Source organism: Muntiacus reevesi, chromosome 14 (genome assembly GCF_963930625.1).
Source record: "Muntiacus reevesi chromosome 14, mMunRee1.1, whole genome shotgun sequence".
NCBI lineage: Eukaryota > Metazoa > Chordata > Mammalia > Artiodactyla > Cervidae > Muntiacus > Muntiacus reevesi.
Window position 1 is genome coordinate 28224397 of NC_089262.1, and position 17613 is coordinate 28242009.

Consider the following 17613-nt stretch of genomic DNA (forward strand, 5'->3'; position numbering starts at 1 on the left):
GAAGTGACTTAGCAGCAGCAGCAGCAGTACATGCATTTTAAAATGTAATGTTCAGCTAATGGGTAAGCCTTTTCCTTTTAAGGGTATTACAAATTTTGAATAACTATATAAAGCCAAATCATGGATTTTACTCAGATGTCTTTTTTATAATAATTTATATCTATTAAAATAAAAGGCCTTATAATTGTGAATTAGTATTCTCAGTAAGAACTTCGAGCACCTTTTAAAATTTTTATACAGAAGTCCAGCTTTTCTTGTAAAATTTCTCATTCCCAAATTTTATTTATACTATATGGGAAAGAAAATTGAATGTGTTGCCCATAAGGTATTTACCCTTTATATTGGAAACTGTAAAAAATGAGACGTTTTCTTTTGGAAAATAGATTGTCTCTTAATGTTTTTATTAATACTTTTTAAAACTGAGATGAAGTTCACTTAACATAGAGTCAGTATAGGAAAGGAAGTCTGGCATGCTGCAGTCCATGGGGTCGCAAAGAGCTGGACATGACTTAGCGACAGAACAACAAAGCATTTTAAAGTGTACAGTTGAGTGGCACTTGCTCCATTCACAGTTCTGTACAGTCACTACCTCTTGAGTTTCAGATTCCTCCACTGTTTTCATATCACATTTATGCCTTATTAGGAAATAGGAAATTCACCGAGTTGAACACTGTTGAGTTCCCTCCGCAGATAATTGACATTTTACTAAATGATTTTTTTTCTTTTTTTAAACAAAAGTAGCTAAATGATCATCTGTTTCACTTCTTTCCTCTGCTGCCACCTTTGGGCCACTTTATGACTCCTTCACTCAGAGGGTAAATATCAAACAAATCTCATCTAACATTTTAGCAAGGTTATTTTAAAGAAAACTTTCATAGTAGGTATTAGAAGAAAGGAAGATGAAGTAATTGACGCTTGGCTAAAGTACAGTTTTGAAACGTTAAATGCTAATTTTATTTATTCAGATTCTTCCTCTCCATGACTCCCAAAATGAGGAGCTGGTTTGGGTCTTGGACATCACAGTGCAGTTATATAACAGTAATGCTTTACCTCTGTGTAGCCTTTTGTATGCTGCACGTTGCGGTTTCTTTTAAGATTGTTGATTGGTTTTATTTTGTGGCCATGGTGGGTCTTCACTGTTGCACCTGGGGTTTCCCTAGTTGAAGTGCACAGGCTTCTCATCGTGGTGTGTCCTCTTCTTGCGGAACACGGGCTCCAGGGCAGGCAGGCTTCAGGAGTCGCAGCGTGGGTGCTCGGTACTTACTGCTCACGGGCTCTGGAGCCCGGGCTCGCAGCTGTGGCTCACGGGCTGAGTTGCTCCGTGGCCTGTGGGATCTTCCCGGACCAGGGAACATGCCCATGTCTCCTGTGTTGGCAAGTGAATTCTTTACCGCTGAGCCAACCGGCAAGACCCGCAACACTTGTTTTCTTGATTGAAGCCATCCTGAGGGGTTGAGATGCTATCTCATTGTGGTTTTGATTTGCCTTTTCTTAATCACCCTGGAGAAGGGAATGGCAACCCACTTCAGTATTCTTGCCTGGAGAATCCCACGGACAGAGGAGCCTGGCGGGCTACAGTCCATGGGGTCGCAGAGTCAGACACGACTGAGCAACTAACACCACCATTACTACTACTCCTAATCACCCACATCTTAAAGTTAATGCTTAGGAAGAGTGACCAGGCCGTGAAATTTGTAGTTGGACCTTAAACCCAGAATCTGGGTCTTGTGGCTTCTGGTTCACGGCTCCTTGAATTTTCCCAAACCAGCTTTCCTCTGTATATGATGTATTAGGATGCAGAAAACCTTGAAAGCCATTAACAGTGATTCACAGTTGTCCTTGTGCCAGGAATCTCTGGACAAGCTGTCTGTCGGAGATGGACAAGTCCCCACTGACGGGGGACCAGGTGGTACCCTGCCCCACCCAGACACCAGCCACCCTGCAGAGAACCTACCTGAAGCCACATCCAAGCAGGGGCAACAACTCGGGACAGGTAAGATGATTTTATCACTTCCTAAGCTTTAGGATGGGAGAGTAGAAGTTAAATGATAAAAATGTTACATGGGGAAAATTTTGAGGGAGAGAGATCTTCATAGGCTAGTGATAAAAGCTACCTGCATTTAACAACTTGACTAGATGACTGGGCCAGAGTTCATGGCTTTCTGTCTTCAGCTAGTCTCCAGCCTTTACTCATTTTGTGACATGTACCTTAGTGAATGAGGAACAAGATGATACAGAAGAATATCCTGCCCTTCAGAAACTCAACACTCTGTTTATGTGAAATCAAATGTACTGAAAAATGGCGGGAAAAACCTCCACCGAAAAGCAAAAAATTAATAATTCTTGTGTATTGCATTTGTAGAATAGCTGAGGAGCCTGAAGAGGTCAGCAGGATGCTCCCAGGCCTGTGTGACTGGTGCTGGCCCCAGCAGGCCATCCTCAGCACTAACCCTGGCCCTAAGTCAGGTTATCCGCACACCTGTAACCTACTCTGGTTAGGAAGCTACACCAGGCCCTCCACGCTCTTCTACACCCATGACATCAGTTGTAAAGGCTGCTGGGCCTTCTAACACATAAGGCACCATAATTGAGCCAGTATGCTTCCCATTGTTGGGCGTTTGGGGGCTTTCCAAGTGAAGGAATATTTTGAAAGGTGACATCATGGACTGCTTCCATGTAATTTAATCTCCATCAGTAAAACCTTTTTACATTACACACTTTGCACAAAAGCCAAATTGCTAACAAAATTTTAGGGTTTGCTCAGCGAGTGAATCAGTCTGAAAAACAGCCACACATCCCTTCCTTTTGTGTCGTGGCTGCTTCTCCCTGTAGCCAGCACCTACATCTGTACGTGCTTGGTCACTCAGTCGTGTCCAGCTCTGTGAACCCGTGGACCGTAGCCCGCCAGGCTCCTCTCCATGGGATTTTCCAAGCAAAAACACTGGAGTGGGTTGCCATTCCCATCTCTAGGGGATCTTCCCGACCTAGGAATCAAACTCAGGTCTCCTGTATTGCAGACAGATTATCACCTGAGCCACCAGGGAAGCCTCCTAGTGGGCACCAGCAGAAACAGGAAAGTCATCCTGAAGGAAGTTCAAAAGATTGAGCAGGTTACGGTTGCTGGGGGGAAGGACGGGGAGAAGGGATGGTTAGGGAGTATGGGGTGGACAAGTACGCACTGACCGCCATATTTAAAATGGATAAGAACACAGTCCCACAGTACAGCACGGGGAACTCTGCTCAGGGTTATGTGGCAGCCTGGATGGGAGGGGAGTTTGGGGGAGAATGGACCCATGTATATGTATGTCTGAGTCCCTTTGCTGTCCACCTGAAACTATTACAACATTGTTAATTGGCTATATTCCAATACAAAATTAAAAGTTTAAAAAAAAAAAAATTGAGCAGAGGAAAGGAGGCGGTGGGTGTGAATGTGTTGGGCTCCTGGCCTTCCGCGGGGGCCGGGGGAGGCTGTCAGGTCTCCGAGGGTATCCTGATGAGCCGGTCTTGCCGTCAGGTGGTCCCCACAGAGCCCACGTGGTCAGCGTGAGCTGCCGAGTCCACATCCTGGGGGGACCCCTGGCCATGAAGTCTCTGACCCTGGATAGGCTGCTTACCACCCTGTGCCTCAGTTCCCCACCATTCCAGTGCAGGCGGTCACAGTGTTGGGAGGGAAATGAAGTGCACAAGAAACTGTTAGCACAGTGCCAAGTCCTACTAGTTCTTAACTACTGATCTAGGAACTTCAGTGGGGAAAGGCATATACAGTTAAGGTGATCTGCATGGGAGATGCAGAATGACTGTGACATCTGGGGGAGACGCGCTTCTCTAAGCAAAAACTTTCATTGTGACTGAGGTTTTTGTTCTACCCTCACTCAGACCCAGAGTTCATAAGGAAGTGCAAATCTAATGTTCTTTTTTCTGCCCGTTCCCCCACCTATTGTAAGATGCCATGTGCCAGAAGTGGACAGACTAGCCCACGTGTGCGCAGGCTTTTTGAGGAGGAGCCTCCAGGACAGAGTGGCTCTCCAGGCCCAGCACGTGGAGGGACTTCACTTCCAGGCAGGCGGCATCTGTCCCTGCACCTCGGAGAGTTCACGCTCTCTCTGGCTTCTCTGCTTTGATTCTCTTTCCTTCCTTGCCTTTCTGCTCCTGCTTGGCTTCTGCTCCAGAGATCCCCCCAGAATCCCACTCAAGTCCGCCAGCCCTCCGTCTCCGCTTCCCGGGATAATCTGACTGCTTCAGTCTCCCACACCCCTGACCCTGGTCAGGACATGCTGGAGGTCAGGGCAGGCTTCCTTCTGTCTGGAGCATGACATGCGTCTCCCTGAATCAGCCTCCTGTCCTGCGCTGAGTAGTCAATCCCTCAAATTCCCTGCTGGGACTCTTTCACTTTACTCAGTGACTCCTAATCCAAGGCACAAGGCTAAACCCCCATGTAATGTGCAGGGGACTGAACTGACTGCAGAATCAACCCAAAGCTAAGGAATCAAATAGAACAGCCCGCTGACTCCTGTGGCTTTTGCCATCAGAGGGCAGATGGTGTACAGAAACCCAAGTGCAGGATTTCTGGTGTCCCCTTGTCCTTATAAATAACCAGAAAGGGCGGAGGCAGAGGTCCTCCCGCCATCCATGCTGAGTTATTTTAGAGCCTCTGAAGCACAGTGGCATTTGTTCGATGTGCGCACTCTGTAATTTTAGAGACAAAAACAGGCCTACATTTAAGCCATGGGTTGTCTTTCTAAAAAAGCCCCCAAAACTGAGACTGTTTACAATTTTCTCTTGTTTTCATTGAGAAGTTTTCTGTTTTCTTACCTTTCACCCTGTGTCTTCCCCACCACTCCAACTTTTTTTTTTTTATTCTCCACCCAGGAGCAGATGGCTCCCCAGACCCTCTCCCTTCCCCAGGGCAGAAGGGGGCGGCCCACCCTGACCCCAGCCAGACCTCGGTGGACACAGGGCCAGTGAGGCGACCTGAGGACCCTGGAGGGCCAGAGTCACCCAGGATCCCCGAGTCTGAGGACAGCACCTCCCCAGGGACAATGGCAACGGCTTGTCCTGACCTCCGTGAGATGAGCGCAGCTCCCAACGCCAGCTCGCCCTGCGCTGCCCGGAAGGCAGTGACCCCCAGGGGAGCAGGACCCGCGGCTGAGGGGGCACCTCCGACTGGTGCTGGGCTGCCACGAGACCTCACGTCCGGGGAGAAGAGCCAAGAGGGGGTTCCGGGTCACCGCGCCAAGGCTCTGCAAACCTCAGCAGTCCTTGTCCCTGGAAACTGCCAGGGGTCGGCTCTGCCCCAGGGAACAGACTCGGGGTCTGCCAGCGCCCCGCAGGCCGGCCCAGCCCTGCCATCCCCGAGTGACAAGGCCCAGGAGGCGTGTGGGGGTGCCTTGGGACCCGGCTGCCCCGGAGGGAGCAGGCACTGCCCGGTGACAGACATCGACAGGCTCCTGGGGGAACTGGATGCCTCCGGAGCGAGGCTTCCCTCCCCCGGGAAAGGGGACCGGCTGAGCAGAGAGCAGGCTGCCCAGGGGCCACAGCCAGCCTCGGGGAGTCCGACCCCTGCCTCAAGGAGGCCCGGGGCGGCTGGTCCGGCCCCTCCCCCTCAGTGGGCCGGCCAGCCTTCGGTTTTGGATTCCATCAATCCCGACAGACATTTTACTGTGAACAAAAGCTTTCTGAGCAACTACTCTAGGAATCTCAGCAGTCTCCACGAAGACAGCACCTCGCTGTCAGGCCTGGGAGACAGCACCGAGCCGTCCGTGTCCCTCTCGTCCATGTACGGGGACGCGGAGGACTCGTCCTCGGACCCCGAGTCGCTCACCGAAGCCCCACGAGCTCCCGCCCGGGACAGTTGGTCCCCTCCTCGTCCCCGTCCTCCTGAGCCTTCTCACAAGGGAGACATGACGGAGTCGGAGGAGGAGCAGGTGGAAATCTGTTCCGCGGATGGCTCCCCCGATCAACCCTCAGCCACCGCCCTGGCCCCCGCCCGGGCGGCCGCCTGCCCTGCCCTCGCCACAGCCCTGCCCCCCAGGGATGGAGCCCTGAGCCAGGAGGGGGCAGAAGCGGCCCACACAGCCCGCTTCGTGCCAGGCACCTCCACCCGCCCGCAGCCACCTCCTCCCCCGTCAGACGTGAGCTCTCGGGAGGCGGAGCCGCCTGAGGATGCGAGGGTCTCCCAAGACCCCAGGTCCCCGAGTGAAGAGGACTCTGGGGAAGCCACCGAGCCTCCTCCGGGCACCAGGCCTGTCTCCAGCCCCCCGGGCACCCTCGGTTCTCCTAACATGGTGAATGGTTTGGAGTATGACTGTTTGGATGACAAGGCCCCACCTGAGAAACAAGAAACAGATGTTCACACTGCTGAAAACCAAGCCTCCTTCAGGGCGTGTGTCCCCAAGAACGGAGACTCAGCTCTGGGAACCCTGCACATCTCCGGAGGTCAAGGCCCAGAGGACTTGTTGCCAAAGCCAAAAACCACCTCCAGGCGGCCCCTCATGGCCTGGTTTAAAGAGATAAATAAGAGCAATCACGGGACGCATCCGCAGAGCAAAACTGAAGCGGAACAATCCACGCTGCTGGCCAGAAGTCCCGACCCCAAGGCCCAGGTGCTGAGCTCAGGCCACAAGAAGGGGCCCCCTGTGCCGGATGGCCCCCCTCCTCGGCTGAATCTTGAGAATAAAGACCTGCCTGGGAAAAGTTCCGTGGAAACCCTTTTGAGTAACTGTCAGAAACCCAAAGCCGGCCCTAAGCTGAAGAGACTGAGCGTCAGAAGCAAAAGCAAAGTCAGTTCCGAGGCCCCAGCCGCCCACACGGGGAAGGCGGCGGGCGCGGAGCGCAGGAAAGCCCTGGTCTCGCCCCAGGCCTCCCCCAGGACGCTCTCTAAGGTGGCGGTGCACCGGCTCCACGCGGCTGACCACGAGGAGCTGGACAAGAACGCCGCAGCCGCCCCCCAGTCTCCCCAGTGTGTGGAGGCCAAGCTGCCCCCTGGGACCCCGGGCTCCCTGAAGCCCTCGGCATCCGACTCGAGCATCAGGATGTTCGTTTTGCCCGTGACCACCCCCAAGACCCTTCCTGAGCAAGGTGGGTGCGGTAGGCTCCACCCGGCTGTGCATGCGGAACCCGACCGAAGCTGCCCGGCTGCCCCCAGACCTCCCAAGTGTGGTCCAGAGAGCAGGGCTCCCCTGGCATCCCCGGGGCCGCCAAGTCCCACGGCATCGAGGAACGGCATGTCCACAGTGGCCATCAAGCGGGAGGTCCCCACTCCCGGGCAGGGCGAGTGGTTCCCGTCCAGCCAAACGGACTCCGCAGCAGAAGCTGCCCTGCTCGGGGTGACTGGTGACAAAAGAAGCAAAATAATTGCTGGTGAGCCTCCCGAAAGAACCAAGCAGCTGAAAATCATTGAGATCCTTTCTGAAAGGGTGCCAAAGAGCACATCTGGTGACATGCCAGCTGAGAGGGACAGACAGGGGGTGCTCTTGTCCCAGAGCCACCGTCAGGAGAGTGAGGTTGGGCTCTGTCACCAGCCAGGGGAGTCCTCCCCAAACCACCTGTCCTCACTCCCAACCCGGGTCTCCCAGGTGGAGCTGGAAGCACCCCAGCAATCCGTCAGCCTGGCAAGACCCTCCTCCTCTTCCTCCCCGCAGCTGCCAGCTAGAAAGGCCGATCCCAGCCAAATGGCCGATGCCCTGGGGGTGCCCAGGAACGGCCCACCAGCGGGCCCAGTGCTGGACGAACATCCCTACTTCACGCCAAGGCCAGCGACCAGGACCTACTCCATGCCAGCCCAGTTCTCCAGTCATTTCGGCCGGGAGGTCCATGCCCCGCAGAGCCCAGGGCGCGCCCCTCGGGACAGCCAGATCCCTGGCACCAGCGGGGGCCTCTTTGAGGCCAAGGCATCCAGAGGCACCGTTCTCAGCCTGGCTAATGGGCAGGGCGTATACAGCGTAAAGCCCCTGCTGGAGACTTCGGGAAACCTTCCGACAACAGATGAAGCAGATGTCCTGTCCGCCCAGGAAACCAGCTGCCAGCTCACAGACAGAGTCACAGTCACCAGGAGACATCACTACTCCCCGCAGAACTGGCCCCATGAACCCACCTCCTTTTTCTCTGTGAAGCAGAGGATCAAGTCTTTCGAGAACCTGGCCCACTCTGACCGGCCCGCGGCCAAGGCTGGGGCCTCCCCCTTCTCATCAGTGAGTTCCAAGCCTCCCATCGGGAGACGGTCGTCCGGCAGTGTGGTTTCCGGGACGCTCGGCCACTCCAGTGACCCAGCGGCGAGGTCGCTGAGACGCAGCCTGAGTTCCTGCAGTGAAAGCCAAGGTGAAGCCGGCACCGCCATCCCCCCGATGACCAAGTCCCCGTCCAGCATGATGCTGACCATCTCCCGGCAGACCCCAGCAGACGCCCGTAACAAGGGTGCTGACTTGGACCCCAAGAGGCCACCTGGTCCTTCTGGCATCCCTGCCCCGACCGCAACCCCTGCCTCTCCCGCCAAGAGGAACAAGTCCTCGGTGCGTCACACGCAGGCCTCGCCTCTGTCCCGCTCGAAGCTCCAGGAGCTGAGAGCCCTGAGCATGCCCGACTTGGACAAGCTCTGCAGCGAAGACTTCTCAGCAGGGCCATCTGCCGTGCTCTTCAAAACCGAGCTGGAAATTGTCCCCCGGAGGTCGCTTGGCTCCCCTGCTGGGGGCCTCGCTGGGTCCACTGCCCTTTCATGCCCCGAGGATGGGGCAGACAGGGCCTGTCCCAAAGCCACTGACCCCAGAGCACCCAGTTCAGCCCACGATGTGGGTGAGACCACCCAGGATCTGCCTTCCGGAAGAAGTTGGTCAGTTAAGTAAGTGTCCCCCCTTCCCCTTTTATGTAATTTTTTTTTAATGGATTAGTTCTAGACTTTTACAAAAATTGCAAAACTAGTGCAAACTTCCCATGTACATCGCACCTAGCTGCTCCTTAGGTTAACATCTTACATAACCATGGTCCATTTGTCAGAAGTTAACACTGAAACAACACACAATTAGTTAAATGACAGACTTTATTCAGATTACACTGAATAAATCCCACAAACATCCTTTTTCTATTCCAGCCTCCAATTTTTTTTTTTTTTTTTTTTAATACTAGTACTGGAAAATAAAGGGCCTGCAGGGAAGTGTTTGTCAAAATGTTGCTCTAAAGAGAGGCTTTTGTAGGACAGGGCACTTTGCAAAAACACAGAGCAAGAGAGAGAGATGGTACGATGAGGAAATCTGACCATCGGAGGAGGATTGGAACCTTTGAAAGTGACCGAAGTCAAACAGGAAACTTCTAGTATGTTTTAAAATATTTCACTGGAGCCTATACAATATTTAATATGTCTGAAATTTTCTGTTCAAGTTGAGCATTGGTCCCCTAACATCTTGGAGGGATCCTAGAATCCATAGGAATTCCCACTGCTGTTGGCAGTGAATGAAATTCCTGTTGAGCGTTTGAGCTTCTTCAAGCAGTTTGAAATGGAGTTGTAACCAAAAGAGAGCATGAAAATCAGAAAATACCTGCAACATGGTAGAAAGGAGATCATTCTTAATGCATCCTAGTACAATGGAGTTTTTTTCTTTAACGTTCTTCCAATATGTTTATATTATTTAGTTTGCAACAACTCCTGGTCTCAGCAGGGGATCAGCAAAGACTGCAGTCCGTTCTGTCGTCAGTGGGGTCCAGATCTACCGTCCTCACTCTCATTCAGGAAGCGAAAGCACAATCAGAGGTGAGTGAAATACGGAAAATGGGAGGAATGCATCCCTGTGTGCGTAGGACTGAGCCCCTTTGCTGTTCACTGGAAACTACCACAGCATTATTCATCAACTATACCTCAATACAAAATAAAGTTTAAAGTTTGGGGGTAAAAAAAAAACTAACAAAACTACAGAACACACAGGAAGATGGGACTGCTGCCACCTCGGTGCTCAGGCGTGTGCCACAGCTTTAGAGGACCCGGGAGAGCCCTTCTCCCAAGTCCCATGCGGCAAGTTCAGCAGCGCAGTCTGATCTGTCTTGGGTGGTTGCAGCTTGCTTCAGAAGCTTGCTTGTCTTGAATTTTTCAGTGCCAGATTGGTGTTTTACTCCCCCAGGAGCAACTAGTTACCATCTTCCCCACCCATCCCCCACCTGGAGTTTGTCTGCAGCAAGTGCTGCCAGCAGGACTAGGCATGTTGGAACGGTGGGGGAATGGCCATGAGTACCCCTGTCCATCTCACGAGCACCTCCGTCCACCTGAGTGGACATCTGCCTGTGAAGGGAGCCACCTGCTGGGGAAATGAGAATTAACAGCTGTGTGGCCCTACTCTGGGGCTTCCCTGGTGGCTCAGATGGTAAAGAATTTGCCTGCAATGCGGGAGACCTGGGTTTGATCCCTGGGTCTAGAAGATCCTCTGGGGAAGGGAATGGCAACCTACTCCAGTATTCTTGCCCAGAGAATTCCATGGACAGAGAAGCCTGGTGGGTTACAGTCCATAGGGTCACAAAGAGTTGGACATAGCTTAGTGACTAACAGTCCTACCCTGGGCCCAATCACAAGACCTTCGAAGAAGCAGATTAGTCATTATAAGTCAAGTCTTTCGATAAATTGGATGTGACAGTAAACAATAACAAAAGAAAGGTTCATATTTAGAATACTTCTCTGAAGCATGTTAATTTCTCAGAAGGATTCATTAAGATTTGAACCCAAATAAATGAATATTTTTTACCCAGAGGAAAAAAAGCAAATATGAACAATTTTTCTTGAGTGGTAATATACCTGGTCACTGATATCACCTGAGAACACGATTCCAGAAATTCTAACATTACCCAGAAGGGTACCCAGATGTGACATTGGCATCTAATATGGAATGAACCAGAATGGAGAGGAGATGCAGAGGAAGAGAGATCAGTTCCTTTCAGCTTCTACTCCCTTTGACTTCTCTGTCCCTGGTTTGGTCTGTGTGGTTAGGAAACATCTTGAGACATACAGCATTTTTTACTTTCAGCAAGAGGGACTGTTCCATCCGCTCCCTTCTTTCATCGACTTGTTACAAATCATGAAATTCTTACTCTTGGATTTTGCATCAAGGTGGCTCAGTGGGTTCATACTTTGCCAGGCTCTTTGCTCCAGACATTTTACAGTGTTAGATATGAGGGGAAAACCAAAAAGCCTCAAAGGAGCTAACACTTAAGAGGCACACTGTCAGGGACCACAAACACAGCTGAGACTCTGGTGTGGACAGCGTGCTGAACGCCACCCTGGGGTCATCTCCCAGCCTCCCTCACCTTCTCACCCTGGTTCCATATTCACCACCAGCAGGTGTTGAAGATTATTCCAATTTTGATCAGAATGCAGCTTGCTTTTGCCTTTTTTCTTATTGTCTTCAGTTAATTTTGGAGAGGAGCTGTGAGTAGAGACGTCCTTTCTCTGCCATCTTCAGAAGTTTACTACCTTGCTTTTTTTCCAATGAGTGTGATCCGCAGGTGTTGTACTGACTTCCTGTGGCCTCTGGAGGGTGCTGTGAGAGTCAGGAAACACCTCTGGACTTGACACTTCAACACGTGCCGATCTTGGGAGAGCTCTGGAGGACCATCTAGCTTCCCTGATGCTGTGCTAACCTTTTTGGAGAGGCAACACTTAGCCTAGTTGTCAGTCTCTAGCACACTTGTATCCTCAAACACAACTAGAGCAAGAAAAAATCTGAATAAATTAAAATCTTGGTGGTATATCCCAGAATGCAGGAGAGTCTCATTCTTAAATACTGTCTTTGCTCCAGTAAGGCATTTAAATATCTGAACAGTATTTCTAGTTCAGCATCCCATTTCCAGAAGCTACACTGAGATCACTTCCCAGACCACATGTTGCTGTTTTTGTGAGAAAGCCTAGTCATCACTCCTCTCTGGTGACCAGCGTCTGAGTGTATATATGCTTGAACTTGCCCATGAAGTAAACATCCCAGCCCCCCCCAAAGTTCTGCTGGATATTCCATTGTCAGCTTAGGTTTGAATGAACCTCTTTAGAGGGGTGTAAAAATGCTCTGGATTACTCTTTAGAACTAATACTAAACATTGGTTTTTTTAAATATTGGTTTCTTTGCCCAGCAAAACAAAGAGGTGGTCTTCTCTTTAAACATTCTCACTTTCTCTGTAACAGCCAGCCCGGTTATTATTAGATTCTCTTTCTGTTGCTGAGCTTGAGAACACCTTGAATTGATGGATTATAAATCAATTATTTCATGGGAAACCTAGCAACGCAGCTCTTTAAAATGATGCTGAATCATATCTAGCATGTGGGCAAAGGAAGTCAAAATTCAGAATAATTAGCCCAGATAATTTTATTTTAAAATCCTTATTCCAAGGTACCTTTCGATTGATGCTTAAAACACAGGAACGTCTTCTGTTATTTAACCCTAGGACTCAGTTACTAAGAATGTTCTAGTCCCAGTGAGTTGACAGTTTTATACGTACTTCCCATTTTTCAAAATACTTTTGTGTTTTTTAACTACCAGTTCATTCATTGTATCTAAAATCCAATGAGCTGAACATGGTGGGGTTGAGGGGGTGTAAAACTTACGGCTTCAATGTGCTCTTATCCTGTCTTGGCACCTATACTTATCTCTGCTACTGACAACACGGGCTTTGCTCAATTGTAGACTAAGAAAACTGTAAAGAATTCCTTTCATGATTGACTTACGTGCTATGATCAAATTTGGGAACACACCATCTGGTGCTGAGAATGGCTTCTAAGTGTCCCGTGTCCCTGCCCCCATCCTGATTCATATGACCTTCCCATTGGTCCTAGAGCTATAAGATAGACCCTTGAAACTCCACATAAGCGCCACGCAGGAGGAATGCAGGGTATTTGAGATGGGCCCTCCACTCCCAAAACGTGTGGAGGCACCTAAAGAACCATCAAGGTTAGTGGTAACAAGCCCCACACACGTACTGTGGGGAGGATGTGTTCAAAACTTCCTTACTCTGGCACAAGAAATATGTTGGTTTCTGTTTCTTTTCACTAGAACAAAGAAGATATTTGCTTCATAGTCTTGAATAAAAAAGAAGGCTCAGGTCTGGGATTCAGTGTGGCAGGAGGGACAGACGTGCAGCCAAAATCAATTGTGGTAAGTGACACTGTGGAGATGTTGTCGGGTCAGTCATGCAGCAGCCTGAGAACTTGATCAGCACAGAATTCATGTCAGTCAGTTCAAAGAATGCGGGGGTGGGTGTGTCCTGTCACCAAAACCAAGTGGGGAAAGTGGTACGTAATGTTTTCATTGACAAACATAGGCACTTTTAACACATAGTGAGTGACCTAAGATGATGCTACATACAAACAGTTGTCTACATCCTCATATTCACCTAAACATTTTACTGGTTTAAGATGGACCTTAGAACTAATGGACCAAAACTTGCATTTGCTTATAAATCAGTTCAAGATTAAAATTTTATATCACTCAAGAAGCCTCTGAAGTCATTAGGGAGATCAGCTTCCTTGGGCGAGACCCAGTTCTGTTCATCTTTTTTCTTATTGCCCCATGGAGCACCAGTATTCTTGCCTTGAGAATCCCATGGACAGAGGAGCCAGTCCATGGGGTCGCAAAGAGTTGGACACGACTAAAGTGATTGAGCATGCACATGGAGCACCAAGGCCCATTTTAGACGCTAGCAAGAATAAAACTGTATTGAGGTGCTGCTGCTGCTGTTATTAATCCTGTTTCTCACATGGAATGTTTTTGGTAAACCAAGTGTATCCCATGGGAAACTTGCCATCAGAAACTTAATGTTACTACAGATTGGCCCTTTTTCTGGACGTCCTAAGTGAACTTGGCTCTGTTCTTTCGTCGTCGCAGGTCCACAGGGTGTTTTCTCAGGGGGCGGCTTCTCAGGAAGGGACTGTGAGCCGAGGGGATTTCCTGCTGTCCCTCAACGGCGCCTCACTGGCTGGCTTAGCCCACGGGGACGTGCTGAAGGCTCTGCACCAGGCACAGCTGCACAAAGATGTCCTCGTGGTCATCAAGAAAGGGAGTGATCAGCCCAGGCCCTCCAGCCGGCAGGAGCCTCCCACAGCCAACGGGAAGGGCTTGGTGTCCAGAAAGACCAGCCCCCTCGAGCCTGGAACAGGTAAGAAATCAGTTCAGCAGCTGCGGTGGCCTGAGCTATTTGTGATGGTTTTGGCGAGAATGGCACGGATTCCGCTGAACACGTAAGAAACTGTTCCTGTCCAGATGCCTGCAATGGTGTCGGGCGTGTTCGTTGTCTGCCCTCTGCTGCACGGTCTTGCTCTTATTCTTCTAGAAACTGAAGCCCTTCCCAGGACAGGCAATACCTTACTTACCAGATCTTGTCATGTTTAACCTTTGCCCTTGCACTGTCTCAGCAGTTTGGTGTACTTTGTTTTCTTCTCTTTTGGGCCACATGGCTTTGAGATCTTAGTTCTCTAACCAGGGATTGATCCCTGGCTCTGGCAGTGAAAGCGCTCCGTCTTAACCACTGGACCACCAGGGAATTCCTTGTTTGGTGTATTTTCAGTGGAATCCTGGAAACTTAAGCTGTCAAAGGAAACCACCAGACACTCAGTCCTAACAGCTTTCGGAGTTTGTAAGACTCAGGAACTCAGATATAGAAAAGGCTGTCCTGAAATTTATAATCACTAAGTATTCCTATAGCCGCTTCAGGGCATCTGGCCTTGAACCAGCTTTAACAGAGTTACCAAACTACATGCATGTTCAGGGCATAAATTTCTTTCTTTGTATTCCTATTCTTCAAGATTCTCCTGCCCAGAGCTCTACCAGATCCAACATGCCTTACCCATGATAAGGTGATACGCCTCATCAAGCACTGACTGCAGCCCACTTGGGCTTGATGTTTGAGGTGCCTAGGAAGCTTTTTAAAATCCTGATGCCCAGGAAATCCCCAGATCAATTAAGTTAAACTCTGAGGGTGAGTGTGGAGTGAGGGACGGGGGCCCAGTATCTTTTTAAGATTCCCGGGTGATTCCAGTATGGGCCTGTTTTCCTGTTTAACTAAAAGTAAAATGACCTACTGAAAAATGGTGCCCCGCCCTCTGTGAGGAAGTTTCTTTCAGACCATGTGGAATGAGTGAGTGAAGCTGCTCAGTTGTGTCCGACTCTTTGCGACCCCATGGACAGTAGCCTGCACCAGGCTCCTCCGTCCATGGGATTTTCTAGGCAAGAGTACTGGAGTGGGTTGCCAGGGAATCTTCCCGACCCAGGGATCGAACCCAGGTCTCCCGCATTCTAGACAGACACTTTACCATCTGAGCCACCAGGGAAGTCCAAAGGCCTTCTTTAAACCACAGGAATGGCCTTTATATTCAAAGGTGGTGATGCTACCTTGGCCCCAACCCCAAGTGGACAGTTTAATCCGTTTGTGGTCCTTCCCCTACCTCCCAAGCAAATAAGTGCCCTTTCCACTCAACTCAGACATCCTTCCCTGGAAGGGAAATAAACGGCAAATTTACACTCTGTATTCAGACCCCCAAGACAAACCTCAGCACACAGAGTAGGCACAGGATTGTTGCTATGGAGCTGGCATCACCACGGAAACGCTCTCCCCACAGTGGAGCCAGGAGATAGCAATGAAGACAGCTAGTGTGTGATACAGACAGACAACCAGAAGCAGGGGTACCCCTCGCAGGAGGAGGACGGAAGCACCACGTCTCCCATGAGGCCTGGCATTTGGGTATCACAGGTTGTCAGAACCAGACTGTGATGTTCAGCTGCCAAGGTTGGCAGGAAATCGAATCTGATTCCCGAAGCGTGACTTGAGTCTACTCTGAGATGGGCACTGACTGTGGGGATTTCTGCCTGGGCAGCAGTGCCTTGTCTGTGCTTGCAGAAGCGCTCAGGCGAGCAGAGGGGTGGGGACGGCAGGAACACAGCTCCGGGTGTGGGGAGACCAACCCTCACGTTGGTGGACAGGACTCGAGAGTGCTGGGGGAGCACGCTGGGGGGCCCTGGGCCGGCAGGGCCTGGGATTGCTGCCGTCAGCTTTACGAACGCATGCTGTCGCTGCAGGGAGAAGCACGGCTGCGCACGAGGCTGTGTGTGTGGAAGTGCTGAAGACCTCGGCCGGGCTGGGCCTGAGCCTGGACGGAGGAAAGTCGTCCATGGCTGGAGACGGGCCCCTGCTCGTTAAGAGAGTGTACAAAGGTAACGTCCTAGAAAAGCCAGTCCACTGCCCAGTGCCTGTTTTCTCTCTGTGCATGTCAGCGCCTTCCACCTGGAAATCAAGTTTGTTTTTAAAACTTTACCATGTTTTTAATGCTGTCTGACATCCAGGGTCTACTGCATCAGCTCTGTCGTGAGCATTTCACACGTGTTGCTCATCCACGTGACAGTTATATAGCATGGGTACTGTTAGCATCCCTGTTTTACAAAAGAACAAAGTGACCCACGGCGGGGTTACACACACACCTAAGGTCACGCCGCTGTCAGTGGCCAACCCGGCTTGAACCCAGGCTGTCTGCTCCGGTGTCTGCACCCCCAGCCTCGAGGCTGTATCCCTGACCCCATGTTCCTGTCTTTGTGTTGCTACTTACTGTTAGCTGCATGGATGTGAATACAGCAAGCTAAGGAGGCATAGCTCCTTAGCAGTTGCTCCATAGCAAGCTAAGTCATGCCATCAGCATTGCCAGTCAGGGGTACTTAACATTGGTCAAGGTCATATTCATTTAAAATTTCAAGAAAGTAACATGTGAACCAGTAGATATCACTGAAATAGTTGGTAGACAGGTCTCTTCATGAACTCAGTGTATTTTATGATCTTGGACAGTTCTCAAAATTCTCTCTCTAGGTCCCAGAGCTGAACAGTTATATTAATAATATAATTATACTAATGATATCTTTATATATACCCACATATGCTATTTATAGATGTAATATTTTATATTACAATACTGATTTCATATATACAATATATGTTTATATTGATAGTATACTTATTTCAGCTCAGGAATCTGAAGAGATTCTTGGGACTGCCCATGATCACAAAATGAATTATTTAAGTGCATGAAGAAATTTCATATTTACCAATGATTCTAATAATATCTACTGCTCCCATCTTACTTTCTTGCAGTCTAGCACACACCCAAACTGTCAATAGGGGTGGCCAGAAACAGGCTGTTTGGTCACGGTCCCTGGGGCAGGCAGAAATCAGGATCCAAGCCCCTGCGGTGTGATGTCTAGACGCACGGTACCAGGAAAACACTGCACGTGTTAACATGACAGCCAAGTTAAAACAGAAAGCCAAGTTAAGGAAACCGTGACAGTTTGACTGTTAAGAGCACTCATAAGCAAGAGCTCTAAAAAAAAGTATACCAAGTACATAAGGAAATCGTCAACAGACATGACAGACAGTAAAGTCCATCAAAAAACTGAAGCAGAAAAACACTATCCACGAAACAAGAGGGTATTCAAAAGAAGCAGGCAGATACATTAAAACACACACAAAAACCCATTAGCAGAAAGAAAGTCAAACTGTATTTAAATTAATGAACAGAATTAAAAATATACTAAATCCTTATGGAGAGAATTTCTAAAAATCAAGGAAGAAACCTTAAAAACTGCAGCACAAGGGAATAAAGAGATAAAAATTACAAAA

The 17613-nt window shown here is 49.8% G+C and overlaps 1 protein-coding gene across 4 annotated transcripts in view; it reads left to right on the forward strand.

Moving 5' to 3' along the window:
* PDZD2 (PDZ domain containing 2) overlaps window positions 1–17613 on the forward strand; it is a 395696-nt gene that overhangs the window by 371634 nt on the left and 6449 nt on the right. For all 4 annotated transcript variants that reach the window (XM_065905523.1, XM_065905524.1, XM_065905525.1 and 1 more), the window contains 6 exons: window positions 1849–1993; window positions 4870–8833; window positions 9622–9739; window positions 13011–13112; window positions 13842–14112; window positions 16029–16163. In XM_065905523.1, coding sequence (XP_065761595.1) covers window positions 1849–1993; window positions 4870–8833; window positions 9622–9739; window positions 13011–13112; window positions 13842–14112; window positions 16029–16163 — 4735 coding nt within the window. The remainder of the gene's footprint in view (window positions 1–1848; window positions 1994–4869; window positions 8834–9621; window positions 9740–13010; window positions 13113–13841; window positions 14113–16028; window positions 16164–17613) is intronic.